We start from the raw sequence: 22654 nt of genomic DNA on the forward strand, positions 1-22654 counted from the left end.
TGCCTAGAGGCACTGACATGCTGTAACCTTACATTTGTGGTAAAGTGACCCTTTGGGCAGAAGCAGTGACAAATCTGGTAACAACTGTGTATTTACTCTGTCTGTGTTACTACGCTCCAGCTAGAACCTCCAAAGGCTATAAATTCCTCATGATATCAGTAAGCTGTACGGGGAGTGTGCCTGTGTGTGTGTGGGAGCCGCACCTTTCTGACAAGCTTCAACGCGTAAGTAAATGTTACAGCTTCTATATGGGGAAGTGCATGCCGCTTTCAGTGCACCTCTGTAGTCCGTTCGCTGTCTCCCTTCTGGATCCTGCAGCTGTCCTGCAATGCCTGAGGAAATAGCACACTCTGCGTGGGGATAGACTGGACAAAGAATTAAAGCAGGGAGAGTCTTGGCTGAAGAAGGAAAGCCATAGACACTTGACACGATAACGAAGCTTAAGGGGGACATTAATAGGTTAACTCTTACTTCATGTTAATGAAATTTGAAGGTGCGTGCTACTTGTGATTTTTTTTTTTTTTTTTTTTTTGTAAGGGTTACCCTTATAACTTCAGATGAGAATGTGTTCTGTTTGTGTTTGCCTGTAAGTAGCCTAGGAAGAACTAACACATTAGCTTACTCCCTCGTTAAGTCAAGATCTGATTCTGCTTAGTGTAATTTAATGTGACACTTGGTCTGAATGTGACACTATATTTCTGTGTTAGGTGTTTGTCTGTCTTGCTTTCTTTCTGGTGGAAAGACAACAAACTCTCTAGAACACAGGTATAAATCAGCTAATAATTAGTTAATTTTATGCTAGTAATGAAGTTAAGTTGCTGTGTCCTTAAGAGGATGCTTTTCTATTAATGAAAAACATCTGATTGTTTCCAGGAGAGATGGAAGGTGGCGTGTGTCTGTCTTGCACTGGGGAACAAGCTGTGCTCTGGACAAAAGTCATTGCTTTAATCCTGTATTACAGACACTTCCAACTGTAGATAACGTTGGCTTCTAAAGCTCTGCTGTTTTGTTATTGCAGCTAGTACTGCTGGTGGATGAGGAGATCCATAGAGACTTTCAAGTTCCGTAATGAGAACAACATTATCGTAAATAAGGTTGTTGGAATTACTGTTATCGCAGCAAGACCTTCTCTTAAAGGAAATGAACCAGTTAAGAAAAATCACTTAAATCGCTTTTCACTATAAAATAGAACTTTGTGGTGCTAAATATGTAGCTACTGTTGCATTCTGAACAAATGAGTAACCAGTGGTGTAGTCAAGAGGATATTTAACCTGAGGGAGACAGGGGGAGGTTAATACCCAAGATGATCTTATTAATGTCCCTTTCATATTCTTCTTTTTTTGATTTGTTATAGGCAAAGCTGGCACTGAATCATCTTTACTATGAGGTAAACATGTTTTGTTCCCCAGCTTGGGGTCATCTCTGAAAAGTATTAATATCAGCAGTTCCAAGGTGGTGCCTCTGTCATGAGACTTATTTAGGATTGTTGATTACACTGTAATTGGTAAGCATTCTGGAATGCTGTCAAAATATCTCTCTAGGGGAACTGTAATTTGTAAGAGGTGATGCTTTTGCCTGGATAAGTCTGTAGTAAGTGCATGGTGAACCTGTTACATAATTAGGATTTTTCTTGGTAGCTTTAGAAATCTATGGAAGCAGTGACCATTTTTATTTGAAGTTGCGTATTAAAGTTCAGGACAACACAATGTGTTCCTCCTCTTAGTTATTTATATTTTACCTTTTTTTCCTTTACTGGGAAGTGGTCTCCAGTGTGTCTACTTCTTTCCTATGCTGGGTCAAGACTGACTCTCAACTTGTAATTGCAGCTTGACTTACACTATGTCTTTCTGTTTGATCCATCCTGATATGTGTGAGATTCTTCTTTTTTAAAAAATGACAAAATTATGTGAATTTGTTTGTTTGGGTTTTTTTGTCTTCAGCATGGTACATTGCATGACAAAAAGTTGGGTATGTTGTGGGGTGAGGACAGAGACTGAAACTGAAGTTTTGCTGCTTCCTGCTGAAAGCTACCCATGCTTAATATTAACTTGATTGTGGAATTAGAGACCTCATCAAAGTTTGGAAACTGTTGTATGCTAATGAGATATTTGCTGGAGAAGGGCTTGGAAATTCAGCAAATGCGTTTAAATTTCAACCGCAAATACTTTTTTTTTAGCATAGTTTTTTTCTAAAAAAACCACCACCAAGCAGTGACAAACTTCTTATGCCCAGGACTGACAGAACTGGATGCTAACTCTTGTAATGATGAGAATTTTATATACTGACAAACTGATGGAAAGCATGGATATTGATACTCCTCTTGCTTGTACTTTCGTAGGTGACTTTACCTTCATGGTATAAGCACAGTTCATGTTATACTTCAGAGACCTCATATTCTGTTCAGATGTGCTGTTGGTGTGTCACAACACTAAGATAACTGCAAGTTTATAATTATTATTTAAAAAGAAATTATTTGAGTCCTGTTCTTTAAACTGCTTCTAGTTGTACCAAGTACCAAGCAACAGTAATAGAACCTGTCTCTGAAGTACGTGAACGCAAAAGCACTCCCTTAAGCTGATCATGCAGTCCTTTTTTACAGCGGGTTGCAGTATAGCTGTGACTTGAGCAGTTATTTTCCTGGTTGGACTAATCTGTGCGTGGTTTTTTTCCTTCTTTTTTTTTTTTTTTAAAACCAATAAAGCACATTGTTCTGTGAATGAGATGAGGAAGTCTGTGGAAGTGTGACAACTGAAGTTGCATTTAAATGAGATCTTTAGAAGCCTCCTTGTATAAGTTATGAAATTCTACGTGGTAGATAAGACACCAGTTGTCCTGAAAAAAACTTATACTAGAAGAGTTCCAAAGCCTATGGTCATGGCATCAAGCATTATGCCATCGAAGTATAGCTGATACCCTTTCATCTAGTGGAAGTGATGGCATTTGTTTCTCTTTTGAGCACTGGAATTGGGAAAAAAAGCAGTGACTGATTCTTTGTTATGACAGCCAGGTATTTTGGAAGGATGGTGTTCAGTGCAGCATAACTGAAGTTGATTCATGGCTTTTACAAAACCAGAGAAAAGATTTTTTTTTTTTTTTTTGGATGCAGTTTGTAGAGTCTTTTTGATTTCCCACACTTGTTTGTTATGAGATTAAGCCTTGCCTGTCAAGAAATACGCACGTTTCCACATTGCTTGAAGGGTAGTGCTATTCTTCTCTCTCCTACCACACGTTTTGGCTGGTGGTTTAAAACCTTTGAAATGGTCTTGATTTATAATACATTACAGCATTAGGTATTTGTGTTTACTACCTTCTCAATGCTTTTTGTTTTACTTCCCAGTTCTTTACCCCCCTGTTCTTGAGTACTGGTTGGTTGTAGTTTTTTGCTGTCTCTAATGTTGATCAGCTGGGTCAACAGCTCAGTTCAGTTGCAGATAACAGCACTCCCACTAAAAAGCATGTATTTGGGGGAGGGGTAATTTCTTTGTCTTTGGTTCTGAATAAACCTGTTCTTGACATCTAAGGATTTCAGAGTTTTGAAAAGTTGGTTTAGTAGCAAATACTTACGCTTACTAATGAAGAAGTTTAGCAGGGCAAAAATAGAAGTTGTAGCATTCAAAGAATGAAAGAAACAGCAAAGGAAAATATTTTCACTTGCCATACTTTTGCCAGATGGTTCAATCAGTGGTCATGGTGGCAGCGTACCTAATCTGGAAGCAGGAAGTGGGTAAAGTTAACCATATACTGTTCTTTCCCATCCAAGGCTGTTTGTATGAAACAAGTGATTTAAGGAACTTATTTTCTTTCTCATTCACTTCTCACTGCTTTTCCGGCTGATGGAGAATCATTTTCAGTCAGTGTTGTGGTTTAACCCCAGTCAGTGACTAAGCACCACGGAGACGCTCGCTCGCTCGCTCACCCCCCCCCCCCCCCCAGTGGGATGCGAGAGAAAATCGGGAAAAGAAGTAAAACTCATGGCTTGAAATAAGAATGGTTTAATAGAACAGAAAAGAATAAACTAATAATGATAATGATAACACTAATAAAATGACAACAGTAATAATAAAAGGATTGGAATATACAAATGATGTGCAGTGCAATTGCTCACCACCTGCCGATCGACACCCAGTTAGTCCCCAAGCTGCTATCCCCCACCCCCACTCCCCCCAGTTTATATACTAGGCATGATGTCACATGTTATGGAATACCCCTTTGGCCAGTTTGGGTCAGCTGCCCTGGCTGTGTCCTGTGCCAACTTCTTGTGCCCCTCCAGCTTTCTCACTGGCGGGGCATCAGAAGCTGAAAAATCCTTGACTTATGAAGGTATGAACACTACTCAGCAACAACTAAAAATGTTAGCTTTTTATCAACATTATTCTTATACTACATCCAAACCGTAACACTATACCAGCTACTAGAAAGAAAATTAACTCTATCCCAGCTGAAACCAGGACAAACTGAAAATCTTTCAATAGTGGATTAGAGACCTTGCTACATTGGCTGTTGTCACTTCTGATTCTACTGTATTTGTGGGGTTTTTTTAACTTTTTTATTTTGAGTGTCCCACTGTAACATAATGTATAAAGCAGCCTAGATGAAAACTGTCAGGTTTTGCCTCATAATCCACACTGGGAATGCTGAAATATAGGAGTGAAGGTGGGAAGGTTAGGTGAGACTGCTGAATAGATCTACCCTTGTGAGAGGGGATGGATTGGGATTCTTCAGCTCCAAAAAGAGCACAGATGTCTTGTCTGTTTTTTGTCAAATGGATCTTCCAATGGTGTTTTTCTTTCCTCTTCATGGTAACTTATTTGGTAGGTTGTGTTGAGTCAAATGAGTGCAAGCCGGCATCTTACCTCCTTATGCACTAGGATTGTGTCTCTTGAAGTGACACCATTTTATTAGCAGCAAACTGTCTAGTAATCCTTTGTCTACACTGAGCTGAAGTTTCTGTGAAGGTTAGCCACTCATGGAAGGTTAAACTTGATGAGAGATGGTTAGTTCTGAACTAGAATGGGTGAAATGTCACTCATTGTGATAAATTAACTTTCCCAGAATTAGTGAGACCAAGCTTTTTGATTTGAGTTGCAGGGAGGCTAGTGACTTTAGAGTTGCTTATGCCTTGGCTGCATGCAAGCAAGTTGAGAATAAACACATGTTCGGTTTCTGATGCTCTACCTAATGCCTTACTTTTAGTTAGTGTCTGGTGTCCCTGAAACCTCTCACTGTGTCTTTACCTCTTCTACTGAATGAAAAAAAATTAACTGAATAGTCTATTTGTAAGCTGATAGAAGTTTGTAAATGTTTATTGCTGATCCAGATGACTGGAAGTAGGAGAGTCTTTACCATCTTTGTCTTTCAACAGTGGTATCTTATCCATACTGTTCAGTGTCCTGGAAGATACAGATGTACCTAGTACTTAGTGGTTATGGTTATGTGTCAGAAGAATTATGTCTAGAAAGATGTAACAAAAGTCTTACCAACTTTATAGACATAATAAATAGCATAATAAAGTTCCTTTTGATTTTAATGGGGTTTTATCTAGTTTCTGTGAAATGATTGAATGATGACACTGAAGTTTTTGTAAAAACTTCAATGAGCTTGACACAGAGCTCTTGCGAGACTCAGAGGTGTGTCTGCGGCAAGAAGAATTAATTTGATTGAATAATCTTTCTTATGGCTAGAGAGCGGAAGCTGCCAGTGTCTTCCCTTGGGTAGCATCTGTTTTGAGAAGAATGGTTGTGTATTGTCTCTACCTTCTCAGTCTCCTTAGTTGCCTTCACATTCTTCTTAAATCACTCTTCCTATGGTATGAAAAGGAAGAGGTATCCAGCCAAGGTACATCTGTTTGTATTTGCTTTTCAGTTTAGAATTGCTTGGCAATCAGTGTTTCCAATGAAATTGATCAAGAATAGTGACATACACAATCTTGCAGAGATCTTCAATGAGCGTACTTAGGTGCATTTGTATGGGACTTTGAACTCCCGACTGAGTGTGTGGTTTATTTGTTTTGTTGTGTGATTACTTTTTTTTGTTTTGTTTGTTTTTGTTTGTTTTTTTCTGGTGCTACTCACAAACAAATACAAACTACGTGACAGTCCTGTGGACTCGGAGGTGTCCAAGGGTGTGTGTGAGGGATGGACAGGAAAGATAGTCAACTAATTTAAAAATGGAAGAAAAAAAACTTCATTGCGGCAATGAAGTTCTATGCTGCTACCCTATTTTTCTGCCTCTCAGGAGTGCTCTTTGTGCAAAAACAACTGCAGGTCAAATAGCAGGAAGGTGCCAGTGTAAACAGTAAGGGAAGCCAACTTGGTATTCGGCCAACTTTAACTGAAACTGTACTCTTGCTTTTATGTGCAAAATGTTGGATATGAATCTGAACATGAATAACTGTTGACAGCAGCCATTTACATGTCAATTAAAGTGAAGTATATTGTGATCCTTTACTTGCTGTGTAACTGAATCTGCTTATTTCCACTTTTCAGTCACGAGGAAGAGATGTCGTTTAAAACAGCACAAGCTCAGCCAGTTGTGTTCACAACAAGTGAGACGGATGGCGGTTTACCGAAGTGTGACTGCCCTGTGCCCTGTCTTTAGAAGCAGGTTCAGAAAAGCCTTCATTTTGTTGCTCCCTCTGGCATGTAACCGGTCTGACCCACAACCACTGACGTCGCTGAGTGTAATTCCTTCAGCTGATGTTCAGTCTTAGTCCTGCTTTGGTTTACACAGTGTGGCTGGTATGCTGTTTAACAATTGTCCGGCTTGCATGCAGCTGAATGTCCACTTTTTAAAACATGTTGATTAGTTGCACTTAATTATGGTAGGCACTTACATGACAAACACCTGTTCTCTGTAGAAAATGGAGGGTAAATTTCTCACAATTCAATTTTCATACTTCTGGTAGTTTTGGGGTTACCAGCTGTGTCAAAAGGCCACTGCTTTCTAGACTAATGGAGAAACTTTTGTTCTTGTGGGTACTGACATCTAATTTTTGAGCTAAATGACACTGAATTTTGTTTGGAATGCTAACTGTTCGGCAACTCTTTAGTTAATCAAATTTCTGGTAAAGCTGGGGTCTACCTTACCAACTCCTGTTTTCTTTTTGGGGCTTGGGGTTTTTATTTCATTAAAGCATGATCCCTGACTAAGTCACCCGCATTAGTAAACATCTTGAATGTGGCATACTGTTCTACGTGGATGAGATTGCATGAATAAGTCCGAACTACTGAGGTTGATATTTGGCTTCTGACAGCTGAGGTTCTTCATCTGCAGTGGAAAACATCTAGCAAAACACAGCTCCTCCAAAACAGCCACCAATCAGTCCACTCAGCTCTCTGGAAAAACACTGATATTTTATGCAAATATTCTTGAGAACAATTTTTAAAAAGCAGATGGGTTGTATTTATAGTTCAAACCAGTAAGTCTGAAGTAATACGTAAGCACAAAAAATTTGCATTTTTTTTCCTTGAGAGAAACAAATTAGATTTTTACTTTTCATGTAAAAATTGGTTGTACCGAGTAGAACAGAACTTCTGCATTTCAGTTCAATCCTTGCTACCTCAAGGCTATTTCTGTCTCTGGGAAGGGGAAGTCGTTTTCTTCTTTTGTAACGGCTACATCATCTCCTTCCCCTTTGAACCGAGTGTTTTTCATGTGTTCCTGTTTCTAGGCTATGAATCGTTAATACCAGGATCTGGAGTCACAGTGGCAAATAAAGCGTGTGTAGGTGACAGAGAAGAAGGGTTGGGGATGTCTTCTCCCTCTACTTCCCCAAGTTGTTTCTCTCCCAAGACAGTATTGAAATGCCTTTTCTCTCATATGTTTGGGTTTTTTTGACAATAAGCATTAATATGCAGTGTAATTCCCAGGTTATTTTTCTTTTCTGCTAGTTTGTAAAGTGGACTGCTCTTTTCTATAAGAAATGACTGTGTCAAGTCTAATGACGTGCTAGCTAAAAAGTTGCAATTTTTAAGCTCTTGGTAGTGCAAATTACTCTCAGTTCTGAGTATTAGGAAGTGAAAAGCATCTATATTTTTGAAATGAAAAGAAATCTGAATGTTATTTGGCTCATCAAAATACTAATTCTTTACATCAATACTTTGTGAATTAGCTCAAGACAACTCACACATTAGCTTCTGGGTCATGCTGTAATGCTGGGAATTACTTTTTCTCAACATCTGGAAAAATATGCAGTCCTAGGTAATGTTTTCTTATGCCACTGCCCATTTAAGCAACAGTTGAATTCTGTCCTTATGTGACACAATCATTTGATTGTTAGTATGCAGGAAAGGTGTCCATAACAGATTATGTTTCATAGGTCAAGTTCTCAGAATTACTTTTCTTTTTGTAGTTTGTGCAGGGTCTATCTGAAGTTTGTGTTACCCTACTTTTTTACTGCAGATGAATCAAAAAAACCCAATTTCCATAGCTGAATGTATTTATTTTTAACTGACCATTATTACAAGATGAAGTTTTACAACTTTAGACCAGTGAGCTTGCACTGTTGTTTATCATTCTTTTTTGTGAAGTGGTCATTTCTGATTCTTGATGCTTCAGTGGAATGGTTTGGGGGGAAGGGAGTAGGTGTTGGTTAAAGCAACAAGATCAAATCTCTGTAATCTGTGAAAAAGATATGGGGAGAATGAGCATACATTTTCTGGGAAAGAGTGGTATTCAGAAGCTACTTGGAAAGGAATATATACGTGCGTTATTGTTTTGATGCTATGAAAGGGATTCTGACAGTAAATTTGATAGTGTAAAAGCATCTTTCGCTCAAGTAATAGCCCATGAGTTGATTGGAACAAATTCTCCATAGAGTAATGTGAGAACTACAGATAATTGCTCCTTGTGTAACAAAAGCTGTCAGTTTTGTGAAACTTGGCTGGTGTCAAACCTAGTAATTTGTTCTTAGCTGAACTGTAATGTTGTGTGCTTTTCAGACCCTTAATGTGGAGACGCGAAAGACAGTGTCTGTGGTTATTCTCACTGGTGTGCTCCAGTAGTTAGCACTCTGCCTGAAAAATGTGGATTTGACACAGCAGAAAAAAGGCATGCTGAAAACTAATGTTTACAAGAAACCGAAGAGGTTTTGCCTGGTACTGATTTTGTTTCTGTGAGTTTAATTATATTAGCATTTCGTTCGTTTTGAGAGTATTGATTAAAAATTGTGTTGAACAGAAAGAAGCCTTGGAGAAATTCTGTTAGAAACAATTTCATTGCCGTCTTCCACTGACAACTGCTTTTCCTCTTGTTTACTCAGCTAATTCTTTACATAATGTATGTTTTATCAGATACCTCTTAAAAACTAGATAAGCGTAGCATGTAAAAAAAGGGCTTGTCAAGTCTGAAGTGTTTGTCTTTACAATTTCTTCAACCAAAAAAGATTTTTAATACTCTCAGATCACAGGTTTTTTTCAAACGGTGTCAACTCTGCTCTAATTCTTTATTAATTAAATACAATTTTTTTGTGGTGGGGTTTTTTTTTGGGTGGTGTTTTTTGGGGTGGTTGTGTTGTGTTGTGTTTTGTTTTTCCTGAGATTGGTGTCCTGTTAACCAGTTCACAGTAACCGAGGTATTCCAGTTACTTGATGCTTGCTGTGCTAGTAGGTCTGGGCTATTCTAGCAATTCTTTGGCTCAAGTTTCAGAGTCTTCTTGAACGACTAAGAAAATCTCAATATTTTTATAATGCAAGTGCAAAATGCTTGAGTAGAGAACTGACAGTGGACTTGGAGTCAGCCATGCTCCCGTGTAGCTGCACATCTGGGAGTTTTGCTAGCCTTGTTTCTGTTCACTCAGGAGATTTTCCAGCCTCTATTAGCAGTACTCAGTTCAGTCAAGTCAGCTAAGGGGAGAGATGGTATGTTGGCCTTTCATATCCTTGAGTAATATTCTTAGGAGCTTGCATGTTGCAGTAATGTCTGGTAAGTTTTAAATGCTCGGTGATTTTAAGTTGTCACTCCTGTAGGCCTGGAAGTCAAAATTTTTAGCCACCAGTTTCTTTGAATCATTTTAAATGTAGTCCTGGCTGAGGCTAAGGATAAATGAATGTTTACAAAGTTGCATCATAGAAAAGGGAAAAAAAACAGTCTAGGTACTTAGATTTTGTTCAAAATATTTTTTTTTATATATATATTCTTTCCCATTTGGTAAAACTGTGGTGACTGCTGACTTACAAAACTGTCTGGAAACTGGTTTTGTTGTAGAAATGAAGATCCTACGGAAAGCCTCTATTCCATAGTCTCAGCCCGTAGTATGAGTGTTGTAGATCAGTTTCTTATACCTCACTCTTTCTCTCCCCATAGTCACACTTTTTTCCTATACTCTGTGTTTACAGGGAAAAAGAGATCTTAGTCGATACCCCCACATGCAATGGATATGCTATTGCCCTTTCAGCTGGGTCTGGACAGTTTTAGCCAGAGGGAACAGGGTGTACGTCCCCTGATTTTAGAAGGTGGCTTCTGAGCTTGTCAGCTAAATTTTGTTTAAACTCCCTGAAGTCCTGTGAGATGAATCCTTATACAGAATATAATTTTAATGTGAATGCAGTGCAAGGTGTGTTATCCTTCCTGTTGGGCTGAGAAATTTTAGACCTCTCAGTGAAGCCTCTTTCTCTCTGTGTAGAATCCAGCCACTGACTTCCAAACCTGCGGCTGTGCTTCCCACAGGCAGGTGCAGGCACAAAGAGTGCGGGGCAGCATGGCTGTTGACAGAGGCTGGGTTTGGTGTGCATTTTTTTCACCTAGCACTGTTCTGGGTTTTTGGGGGGGGGGGGGGGGGAAGAGTGGTATGGGGCTGAATTACAGAAGACAAAAGTGGACAAAAATAATTAGATGTACCACTACTTGAACAGAAATTTGGGCAAAAGCATCAGGACTAAAAGCATCTCAAAGTGTATGTGCTTGCTAAACATATAACTGTCTTCGTAGATTCCCATGCTTTGCAATATCTTAGTGTGTGGGCATTCCAGGGAGGGGAGTTACTGTTAAGTTTATGGTTCTTCAAATCTTTCCTTAAAACTGTGCTCTATTTAGTACCTACAAAATAAAACTGTGACTAGGCAGGTAAATGTGGTATAGCAACAGTATTTAAATCTGGCTAATATAATTTCACCATTATTTTATGTGGTCTCATTTGTTTCCTGTATCAAAGTGCAGCCTTATTCATGTTCTGTTGATATTTTTGAGATAAGGCTTTTTTTCCCCTTGCCCAATCTAGTATGGACTCCAGATCATGGCTAGTGATCCTAGATACTATTGGACTTAGTTCTCTGAAGTTGTTATCAGTGGGGAGAATCTAGATGGTTAGTACCTTACTTGGTAAACATATCTTGTCATAAATTTGGATTTTAAAGGAATAGTTTAGATTGACAAAACAATTAGCAAACTTAAGACAATAATTTATGAGTCACAGGATATAGTCTAAAAGTTGCTTGAAGTTAAATGACTGACAGTGAATGTGGATGAAAGGAGAGTTCGCTTTTGATGCTAGGATTTCTGTAATAATCAAGGCAAGCAGTTGTTTCCATTTTCTACTGGTATATTAGAACAAAAGTACGGTCACTGATAAACGTCCTATAGTAGTTTAAGGGTCTTGCTTGCATGTTGTTTTTCATGAGGCTTTATAGGTGAATTGTGGTCTGCTGCAAATGGTTTCTGCTCTCATTGCTAGAGAGTTCAGCAACACTGGTCAGTTTTTTTGCATTAATACACTGTGTCCATTTATGTCTGTCTGACTTTGACTTCCTTGGATTTGCAAAACATGAGTATCTCAAGTTGTGTAAACTTAATTCTTTTCAAACCTGCTCATATCTTGAAAATGATGCATCAAAAAGATGTGAAATAATCAACCAGAAAAAAAAGAAGATTATGTAATTCAAGAAAAATCATTTGAGATGGCTTTATTTTGTCAAATCTTGTGCCAGTTTTTTTCCCCAGCTTTGTGGATCAGTTTTTGTCATGCCATCTAGTGGCAGTTTTACTTATGTTCATGTGTTTTAAATTCTTGGATTGACGCGTTTTCTGGAAAAGGTGCATTGAAAATCTGTGGATTGCAGCATTAGCCAGCATTATGTACTGAGACACGTGGTTGGTAAACCATTTCTCTTGGTACCAACTTAAATGTTTGTTAATATATTTCTTTTTCTGAGTAGAATATCTGAAAAAAAAGCCGTGTTGCCCTTTTTGTGGCTTTAACTGCAGTTTCTGTTTCCTGAAGATTTCAGCTGAATGTGTGTGGCTTTTATAACAAGCACATACCGGAACAGGACCTTTGGGACTTGCTGTGGGATGAACGTGGGTCAGGTGAAGGAAATGAATGAAGGATTGGGTTAACCTCAGTCTCTGTCAAGTCTCTCTGGCCATGTAAATAACAGAAATTGTATTCCTATGCTCACACTTTAAGTGTGGAGGTCACAAGTATGGCTGATTTAGTTGCACACGACTTGAGGCTTGAACAAACTTGTGTGCAGCCTGTCATTAGTGCTAAGTAAAACTATTTAGCTTGAATTAAGTAACCTGCTTTCCTGTAGACTGAAATGAACAAGCACATCTGGAAATTGGTTATGGCATTTCAGCTGTATCAGCTGGAAGTTGCAGTGTTGGGACAAGCAGTCAAAGATGCGAACTTTACTAGGCTTTAACCAAATGTGCAAGAATGTGTCCATGTTTTTGGGCTGCTTCTGTACTCTAAGGAATGGATAAACTTTATCAATCATTTGATTTTTTTTCTTTTTAATTGACATAATATATATTATATGCATACCTATACATGTGTGTATATTATATACAGCTTGAAGTCTTAAAGATGCTCTGTATTTTATATAACACTTCACTCTTAATTGTTTTCTCCTCTTGAACAGGCTTAATTTACAAGTAAGTTTTAACAGGCTACTTGGAAAAAAGTAAATATGTTCTGCGTACTTCTGAAACCTTGTATATCTTGGGAGGAACATGATGAATCCCAGAACTCCATCTGAGAGGAGCTGTTCTGGGTACTTCAGCTGCAGTCTCTTTCCCGTACACTTTAGGTTGATACCACTTCTTTTGTTGTAGTAGGCATGGAGTGTAGTAGAAAATGGCTATGCTTCTCTTTCAGTGCCTTTGACTGTCTTCTGTGTAGAGGGAATCTGTGGGAGTCTGTAGAGCCAGCTACAAACTTGTGTGAGACAGTTAAGGGGTTTGCATGCAGTGGGAATGGCAAGGCACCGGGAACTTCACAAAAACTATGCTTGTTGTTTTTAGCTCCCTGAAGGAATCTCTTTGAGAGGCCGTGATTATTCCCTGTGCTTTGGTATGCAGGGAAAAAATACCAAGGTTGTACTTCATCTTCTAAATGTTTTGACATGCATTTGACCAGTGTGAATGGCAGGGAAGAAAATTCAGTAGGAGCCAGGCAGAGGAGGCCCTTATCTAGACAGAGTTCTTTTCTTCTTATACATAGCTGCTGCTCTCAGGTTTGAAAGAGCAGGCAAGACGTTCATGTCACAGATGTTTTTACATCGTGGTGTAAACTTCTGATTGCTGCTGTTCTTTAAGTACCTGACATTTAAAAGTACCTTGACTTTTCCTTGTCAGGTTTGTTCTCTTAGGAAAAACAGAGGTGTGCTCAGAAAACTCTCAGTGTGTTTTGTTTATTTATTTATTGTGCTGAATTTCTCCTCTTGTCTCTAGAAGTGGCTCAAGGAAGCAAACAGTCTTCAGAGAAGCACTTTATTAGAAGACTACTGACTTCTGTTAGTGTCGAGGGTGAGACACGGGTAACAGGGTTTCTGTTCAGGGTGTTTGTTCCTGTTGGTTTCTGTTCAGCGTTTCAAAACTGTTCAGCTCTCCTCAGATCAGGCTTCAGTTTATTGGCTAAGTTGATTACTGTATTATTCACAGTAAGTCTTGCTCTGCCTACTATAGTATTGTCGGCTGGGAAATTGAGCTTGAAAGAGAGTATTTGGGCAGTCTGTTAACACTTCTTTAAATACATGCCTGTTACTCTTGGGCAGTGGCAGCTGCAGGCAATAAAGAACATGGAATTGTAGTAGTTCAAAACTGATGTAGTAGTATACTCTGTGAAGGATGATAAAAGTCCTGTCCTTTTGCAACAGTTTGTTTTTTCTTCTGAATGGAAATTTTTCCTCAGTTAAAAATACAAGTAAAGTAACATTTTTCTGGAGGGTGGATCACAGTCACATAGTGTATTGCTGCATTTGTCCTGTGGCAGAGAAACAGTGTTTAATGAGTCATTACAATGTTTGATTATTTATCAGCTGCATTTGCTGGTGAGTTTGCTGAGAAACGCAAAATTCATGAAGTGTAGGTCTGTCTTCTGAAGTATTACTGAATGTTAGCTTCAATATCATGTTATGCTTAAGGTAAATACCACTGAAACACTAATTCTCCACCTCACTGCCAGTGAGTCTGTTGCCGAAATCCAGAATAAAACTCCTTGACAACAATGAGAAGTTAAGAAGCAGGCACTCCTTTATTGCAGCGCTGGGCACACGGGGGATCGCTCCACCTATCGTGTGCATCTGTCTGGTTTAACTACGCAGGTTAAATGCACACCTGTTATACATATTCACTAGATTTCTGAGAAATGTTATACATAATCATTAGTTTTCCGGGAAACTATTAACATATGTAAATGTCCTTTATGCAAGCGCAGTGAAGGTCTCTGGTGGTCTTCGGAAGCCCTCTGGTGGTCTTCCATAGTCTTCCTCACTTGTCCGCTTCTTAACCTCTCTTAGGTGATTCTGCGCAGTACGATTCTCACCATCATCTATATTAGTTTACATAAAAATGCATACTATGTCTATTCTTAAATTTAACGTTTCTAATAATTGGTCCTTCAGTCACACCATCTTATTAATATTCTTATGTTAAAACAATCATTGGTTAATCTCACTTAACTCTACTGATTGGAATCCTCGATAATTAGATCGAGGTGGGAAGGGTAAGGGGTTTCCAGGCAGCAAACTGGTGTCCATAACGGTTTCCCTAGTTTCCTAAAACAAAACACTACAAACCAACAAATCTTTGTCAAAGTTTCTGTGGTTAACTGATTTTAGACAATACTTGAATTCTTATAGTCACACATAGTACATTTTCTAAAGTTCCTAAGTTCCTATGACTACATTTCAAACTTAACACTTCCATACCTATGCTTCACAATTTTTTACTTCTTAATCAAACCAAACTCTTTTATATAATTAGATTTTAATTTCTTTATCAAAATATTTTCAACAAGTCTAACAATATTCCAAGTATGTCCATTGTCTTAATTGAGTGGACAGCCTTGAAATAAGCTGCAGTTGGTGTTTTAGCAAGGCACTTAAGTTGTTTCTTTTATTAGTGTTGGTTTTGGTTTGAAAACTTTTTTTGGCAGGTTTCATGCAAGCACTGTAGTGCTTGTGTCATTGGTGGTTACATACCCTGAGAATGTTGTGTGAGATTTGTATTATCTTACTCCTTTGCACACCAAGTCAGTGTTATACCTGGGATATGTTAAAAACTGGAACAATCTGTCCCATCCTGCTTCCAGTTTTTTCTGATGGAAAGAGCAGAAAGGACAGTCGTAAGTAGGAAATAGTTTTTGTTCAAGGCATGACTGAGTGAGGTAGAAGTCTTTGGCTTGGAAAAGAGATGATTTGGACGATACAACAAAGGTTTTCAAAATTGTGTCAAGGAAAGAGCAAGTAGGAATTGATTCTTCACTGTCTTTCAATTCAATAGCTAGGGACTGTTAAAGGTAGTACGAGCCAGATTCCAGTAGGCATGATTATTTTGCACAAAATGGGTGGCAGACTTGTGAAATTCTTTACTAAGGTTATGACCTCATGAATAAAAAGAAGTCTACATGGGATCAAGGGGAGACTGGTCCGTTACTTGGAACAGAGATCTACTGGAAATCACCAGATGGACAAACCACATCAAGGCCTGGAATTCCCTGAGTTGCCAAAGGCTGGAAAGTGTGGGGTGAAGAGAATAATGTAGGAGGGAGGGCTGTTTGCCGTGTTTCTGCCACACACTTCCACAGACCAGTTTTGGAAACTGGATGTAGAAACAGATGATCCTTGAGCTGAACCGTTCTGACCATTTTTACGTTTGCACATCTCTTCCTTTATTTTACTTTGGAATTTGAACCTAGGTGGAAAGAGCTTTGAATCTAGATGGAAAGAGACATCCTCCAGATGTCTGGACCAAGCTGTTAACATAACTGCTACTAGTGCATGAGCTGGCTGTATATGCACACTATCTATAATGTATCCTGGATCTAGTATATATACTCTGGCCAACCTGCATATCAGCTATATGCTTAGAACACTTTAAATTTTTTTTTTCTTTAATGTGTAGATATACTGGTCAGCTAGTGCATCCTGGATACATCAGATGTGCTGCACAAACTCCTGAGGCATAAGTCTGTATTGCCTTCTGTGACTTACGTGGTGGAAGTTTTGGGAGTCTGAAAAGGAAGAGGTCTTTGGTTTAACTTGACTGTAGTCTGATGCAGTAGGCCCATAGATGTATCTGTTTGAGTAGTGGTTTGCACTGAAAGCGTAACAAAAAGCCAGTAGACTCTGAATATTCTGATTATTACTGTATGTTGCAGAATTAAGTGCTGTCTGGTAATGGTAATTTTGCTATGTTACAGGAAGAGTTCCAAAACACATGCACATTTGATTGAAACAGTTCTTTTTCTTTTGCAGGAAAATTTTGAAGATGCTTTTGAAAACATCCCAGTGTAAGTAGAATTTTTTTTTTAATTTGTATATTTTTATTAAAACTGTTTATACAGCAATGAAATACTGCATGCTCACCATTCCAAGGAAGCATAATTTTATATGCACTGACTACATGCACATTTTCTAGAACAGTTAAGGTCCCCAAAAGTTGGGAAATGGAAGTGTAATTAGGTTGATATATGTGATGATGTATTTGTCAACAAATGTGAAAGTTGTAAAGAATTAAAAATAGCAAATTTTAGTAACTTTTAGCTACATACTGATGGCTTTAGACATTTCTGCATGGTGAAAAATGATAGCTCAGCATTAGTGGAAAAACTTTGGATCGCACATTATGCAATACCATCTAAGCAAGATTTTCAAATGGAAATTGCTATACCTCATAATGTACTGCTGCACAGATGTTTTTCCCTAATGAAGTGAGATACAGTCACTTCTCTGGCATTAGATTTCATGCTGAAGCAACACCTTACTTAAACCGTGATGCAAACAGATAATGCTGTTCCTAAGTGGGTTTAGTTTTTCTGTAGGATCTTACTGCATTTTTGTGCCACGAAGCACATGAGAAGGAGGCTTCTCATGATATCCTCAGATTGCTAAAACACTTCTAGACCCAGGAGCAGTAGCTTTGGACTGAATTTAATTGCCAAAATTTCCATGGCCTTGGCAAATTATACCTTAGAGATTTGCCAGACCCTCTATTTGTATCTTACCTAGGGTAGTAAGGTCTGCTCTCTATGTAAAACTGTAGTTGAAAAATTAAATTTATCACTTCCTGAGACTCAGAAGGAAGGAAATAAGAATCTGATATATTCATGTGGAGAACTTCTCATGTTAATGATTACTTTTTCTTCCTTTGACTCCCTAGCAGTTGCTGTATGATCAGATAACTTCTTTCTCTGGCCCTTGCTTCCCTCAGGAGAGGGAAGAAGGTGACTCTGTAATATTTACTTTATGAGAACATTTATCCAAAACTCATTCCTTCTATGAGAAGGTTGTTTTTTTGTTTTATTGATATCCGAGCTCGGCACAGATGTTTATTATTGACATGCAGAGCTTTGATTTGTTCTTCCTGAGTCTCTCTTCTGTGCCCATAGCTGTCAAACAGAGACACTTAGTGTAGAAGTTAGACTTATGTTAGTTTATTCTGGCTGGTATTGCTTCTGTATGTAGTAACCATTATGTAGAAGAGTAAATGTGGGATGATGGAGAGAATATTAGTGGGGCAGAAATCATGTTGTGACTTAACGTCTCTAGTTGAACAGTTGTCACTGTGGTTGCTGTCATCGTCCACTGGCCAAAAATACTACAGCTGTGCTGTTATATTGTTGACTGATTGTGGTATATGTGTATTCTAAAATTAACTTTCCGTTTGTTTGGGTTTCACAGCCTTTAGTTCATCCTGTTTCAGTAGTGTGGGACCACCCACAGTTCTTGTTCAGGTGGTCCTGCACAAGCCTAGGAGAAAGCACAGTGTGAGCAACTGCATTCCCTGAGCTCTTACTCATCCCTGCACATGTCTGCATCACCTACTTACCTCTCCTTTCACCCACCTGCACTTGTGTCCTCCTTATTCCTGGATGGTCAACAGGTAGCTTGATTTTCCAGCAGGTCAACAAAACAGAAAATTGTGTATTACACTGTAGCTTTTCCCTCAGTAGGTACCCTTCAGGTATTTCTGCACTATCTAAATAATCTTAATTATCTCTTCAGTCCACTGCTTCTCTGACAAATTTGGCTGATTGAAAATGGCAAATAGGTTAAAATACTAAGAGCATGGGGACACATGAGTGGACAGTCAGCATAATCGTGTATGTTGTTTCCTTTGAAAATTAGGTTCATAGAGAGGCAGTTCAGTTAGTGAATGTTTGAGCTATAAGAGTAGGATAATCTCAGCAGGAATACTTGCTGCTGCTGACTTGCTCTGTGTTTAGACAATTAGCTACTCTGCAGTTACAGAAATTATACAGAAATGTGTGTATTGTTTTGTATCTGGACAGGATTCTTCACTTGATTAGCCTCTCTCTCAAATTCTTTAGAAGGTATAGCTATGTTTAAAAAGTGCCTGAGGAACTGAAAAAAACCTTAGGACTTTTTGTGGAAGTCTTCAATCTTACCTTCCCTGAAACTCTTTGGTTGTAGTTTACCAATGACACTGGTAGTTTGCCTGAGGGGAAGCCTTTCCCAAGTCTAGTGCCACACCAGTTATACTTGACCTTTCCCTGTCTAGAATTAATGGTAGCTTTTTCTATTAATAATACAGTAGTAGAAATTTGGAAGCATTACTACACTGAAACAATGAATTACCACAGGTTCAACCTTTTGGGAAGCTATATCTATTTTGTTGATTTTGCTGTTGATAATGTTCGTCTTAAAATTTTCCTATCTATTAATGTTTCAATCTCTTTTATTTTGGGTAAGAAAGTGGCATTGTTACAGCTCTGTGATTATATGCCTGGGATTGGTTTGAGTGGCTTATTGCAGTTTGGTTATACCCAACTGAATTTAACTAAAATAGACCTTTTTTTACAGAGAGTTGTGTCCACAAGGACTGTGGATGTTTACTTACGGGATCAGAGGTTCAAATTCTGTCAGATCAAATTCTTGGTTTAGAGAATTTGAAAAGAATGTGTAGGAACTATGTTTTCATAGTATTTCATACACCACTTTGTAATTCTTCATGTAAAATACCTATAGAGTAATATTGCTCTCTCTGTATATTGCTCCAGTAGATGCTAGCAAATGGTTTTGCTAATATAACTTGGCTTTAACTGGCTTTATTCCCTAAATATTATTGCTTAACTGTAGATACCAGGTTGTCCAGGTTAGATGTTAAAAGGGCAATGAGTTATCTTAATAGGGTAAAATCCTTCCCTAAATCTCTAGTGCTGGCTGTCGTATCTGAGGACAGGTCCAGGAGGAAATCAGTCTTTGCTCTGATTGTCTAAATGGATTAAATTCTTTATCTAGACTCTTTTGTGATCTTCTGCTCATGGTGGCTACGGTAGGTATACACAGCAACTCCAAAACAGTTTTTGTAATAAGCCGCAAATACTTGTTCTGTAGAAATGTGGAGGGACCATTAAATGGTGTTCTACCTGTAAATGCAGTTCTTTACTCACTGGTGCTAAAGCCAAAGAAAGGCTATTGCAGTAGGTTAGTCTGCCATTTTGGTTAAAGCAAGCAGTAGCATTTTACTTAGTATCTTCTCTGCCAAAAAGAGTTACTAAGTTTTCAAAGTGCTGGCTTGGTGATAACTTCAGATATAGCATCTTCAACCTTAAAAAGAAGGTAGGTGGGATATATGTGAAAGTAAATTTGCTATTACATGGTTGTGTTAACTCAGAACTGGTTTCAGATTGGCATATTCTGTTGTAAAAGGGACTGAGTAATTAGAGACAAATGGTTCTTTCTGTTTTGGAAATTCATTCAAGCCTCTGCCAAGAAGTTTTGTGGTGGTAAGCTACTTCTTACCAAATATTTCCCCATGTTTCTATTGGAGTGTCTGCATACTTTAAGTTTTGGGCAAATCTGTTTCACAAGCTAGCTTAATGCTGTTACCTGCTAAGCATCTACAGGTTCAAAAACATACATGGATGGAACAGATTTATGTGTGTTTTGTTCTTTTATTTAATTCTTGCTAAAAATGCTTAATCAGTACCTGAATCTTATTGTGGAAAAACTATGAACTTTAATTTCAGTCTTACTGAACAAGATAATTCTCAACTTCTGTGACTCTTTCCTGTATATTTCTGCTACCTTAATTTTTCCCCAGATTATCTGGAAATTCTTTTTGTGGAATGTAGAGATCCATGTTTTCTGTTGCCAGAGTATAACTTTGTAAATGATCTCTTCTTTGGTTTTACAAGAAGATTAAAAGAGGTTTGAGTTCTCAACAATTTTTAACCATCACCATATGCCTAACATGTACTGACCTTGTCACTGCTGTTTTGATTTCTGTATGTATTTTATCCTCCGAAGTTCTTGTTAGGAACTTGTATGAAATTTTAATTGTATTTGGATTTCTTCCCATCTCATTTTACTTTTCCTTAAAATGTTGTCTGTATGTGACAGGAATAAGTTACGATCAAGTTGTTACGCTTTTCCATGTTACTGGTCAGCATGCAGTCTTTTTTGTTGAGGTAAAGGCAAGATGGTGTTTTCAATTACCACCCCATTATCAGAGGCTTGTGCAAATGAATAACAACATTTAGAGTAACTGTATCATGGTAGCTGCCTGGGTGTGTTTATAGAAGATGCTTTGTAGTTGTTTCTTCCCAAAAATGTAGTAGTCTGCCTGACTGCTGCAAACAGTTCATACACAGAGGAAGTATTCATGTTGAGCTATTTGTATAGAAATTTCTGACACCAGACCCTGAGTTATGGCATCAGTGGAAAGATAGTGAGATCTCATTTAAACACATTTAAAAAACAAAATAATGAGAAGGTGGAAGCTAGAATTCTGTAGAAAAGCAGGCAGATTATTTTTGATGAATAATGGAATTCTTAGGATTTTCTGTCTTTATCAATTTTAGCAGAAAGAGGCATATTTCATTGCTATATTATCATTCCTCTTTTGCATTTCCTTTTCCTCCCCAAAGCTGGATACTGTTAATCCTTGATCCTACCAAAGCAGCTCTGTATGGTATTACTGGGGTGATAGATTAAGGGCCAGAAGTGTTTAAGGAAGTTAGAGCAGGTTATCCTTGTAATCTCAGAAGTGTAGTTAAGATTTCAGTTATACCTGCACATGTGTGTATTTTGTCAGTGAATGAAATTGAACAGCTGAGGAAATGGCCCTAAATTAAAATTTGAACTCAGGGAGCCAAAAACCTTTAAGAACAGTGCTTGTCTCCATAAGTTTGAACTCAAATTCTGACATTGTCTTAAGATGGTGAGAAACAGCTGTGACAATTTAAATGATCAAAGTTTTATTTTCTTATGTTTTGTCCTTAAGGTCAAGGGAAAATAAAAAGTCCAGTAAAGGTGATTTTAGTATCCAGTAAATAATATTTTTATAGCTACATAAATGACACAGTAGCTACTTTATATTGTCAGTCTCAAGATTTGGAACAACAGTAGTGAGAGACCAGCCTAATCTCACTAATCCTTCTCTACCCCAAACTGTTCTTGGATTATAAATTGTTTAAGTTTGAGGGGGTTTGAGTGGGCAATAATTATATCATTCCTAACTCTTCCACATTTATTGCAACTATACCTTTTGCCTTTGGTGTAAGATTTCTCTGTGTGTTTGTATTTGAGTAGTCTTGCACACTGTGCAAATTTTTATATTGGTATCTCCTGTTGACTTTGAAATATATAATTTCACCTGTGTCCATAGCTTTTTAGAAAGCAAGGAGGGGAAAAAAAACAGGAGTGGGGGTGGGAAACCAGACAGAACATCTCAGGGACATTCTACAGAGAACTGCTTGAAACTCTGCATCATTTCCACACCATGCTACTCCCTTGTGTGAAGAACTGCCGCACAGGATACCAAGAGCCTGTTTTTCGGTGATCCAGTGTTCGCCAAAAGAAGTTTGTCTGAATTGAGCCTAAATATTTGGGTTGCTGCTTGTGGCTTGCTCTTCTGTGAGAAATAAATTAACACCATGGCAGTAAACTCACATAACGTTTTTGGGGTGGGGGTTCCTGGAGACTTCTGGAGTCTGTTAATGATCATGTTGGAATCTTGGTGTTGTGCTGGAATGCATGATCTACTGATCATGTCTGTGTTCTCTTTCTTTTTAAATTTCTTTCAGGTAGGTAATGCTTATCCTGTGCTTTAATAAAGACTGCATAATGCTATTTGCAGTCATGCAACTCAAGAATTGCCTTCTGAATAACTTCGGACACTTTGAAAGTGATGTAGACTCTTAATGTTTTGGATTGGTGGTACAATCTTTAAGTTATTAGTGCTTTAGATA

The 22654-nt window shown here is 38.2% G+C and overlaps 1 protein-coding gene across 3 annotated transcripts in view; it reads left to right on the forward strand.

Annotated features, from left to right (window-relative positions):
• Nucleotides 1-22654, forward strand: part of TTC39B (tetratricopeptide repeat domain 39B) — an 80110-nt gene that overhangs the window by 9934 nt on the left and 47522 nt on the right. Inside the window, exons 1-2 of one of the 3 annotated variants that reach the window (XM_052776637.1) lie at nucleotides 204-224; nucleotides 16695-16729. Coding sequence is in view for 1 of the 3 variants with exons in the window: in XM_052776638.1 (XP_052632598.1) it covers nucleotides 16695-16729 (35 nt within the window). In the remaining 2 variants the exon portion in view is untranslated. Of the gene's footprint in view, nucleotides 1-203; nucleotides 225-297; nucleotides 494-16694; nucleotides 16730-22654 lie in introns of those variants that run through there. The other 2 variants (XM_052776640.1, XM_052776638.1) reach the window with 2 other exon arrangements.

The sequence above is a fragment of the Harpia harpyja genome, chromosome Z (assembly GCF_026419915.1).
Source record: "Harpia harpyja isolate bHarHar1 chromosome Z, bHarHar1 primary haplotype, whole genome shotgun sequence".
NCBI classification, from domain to species: Eukaryota; Metazoa; Chordata; class Aves; order Accipitriformes; family Accipitridae; genus Harpia; species Harpia harpyja.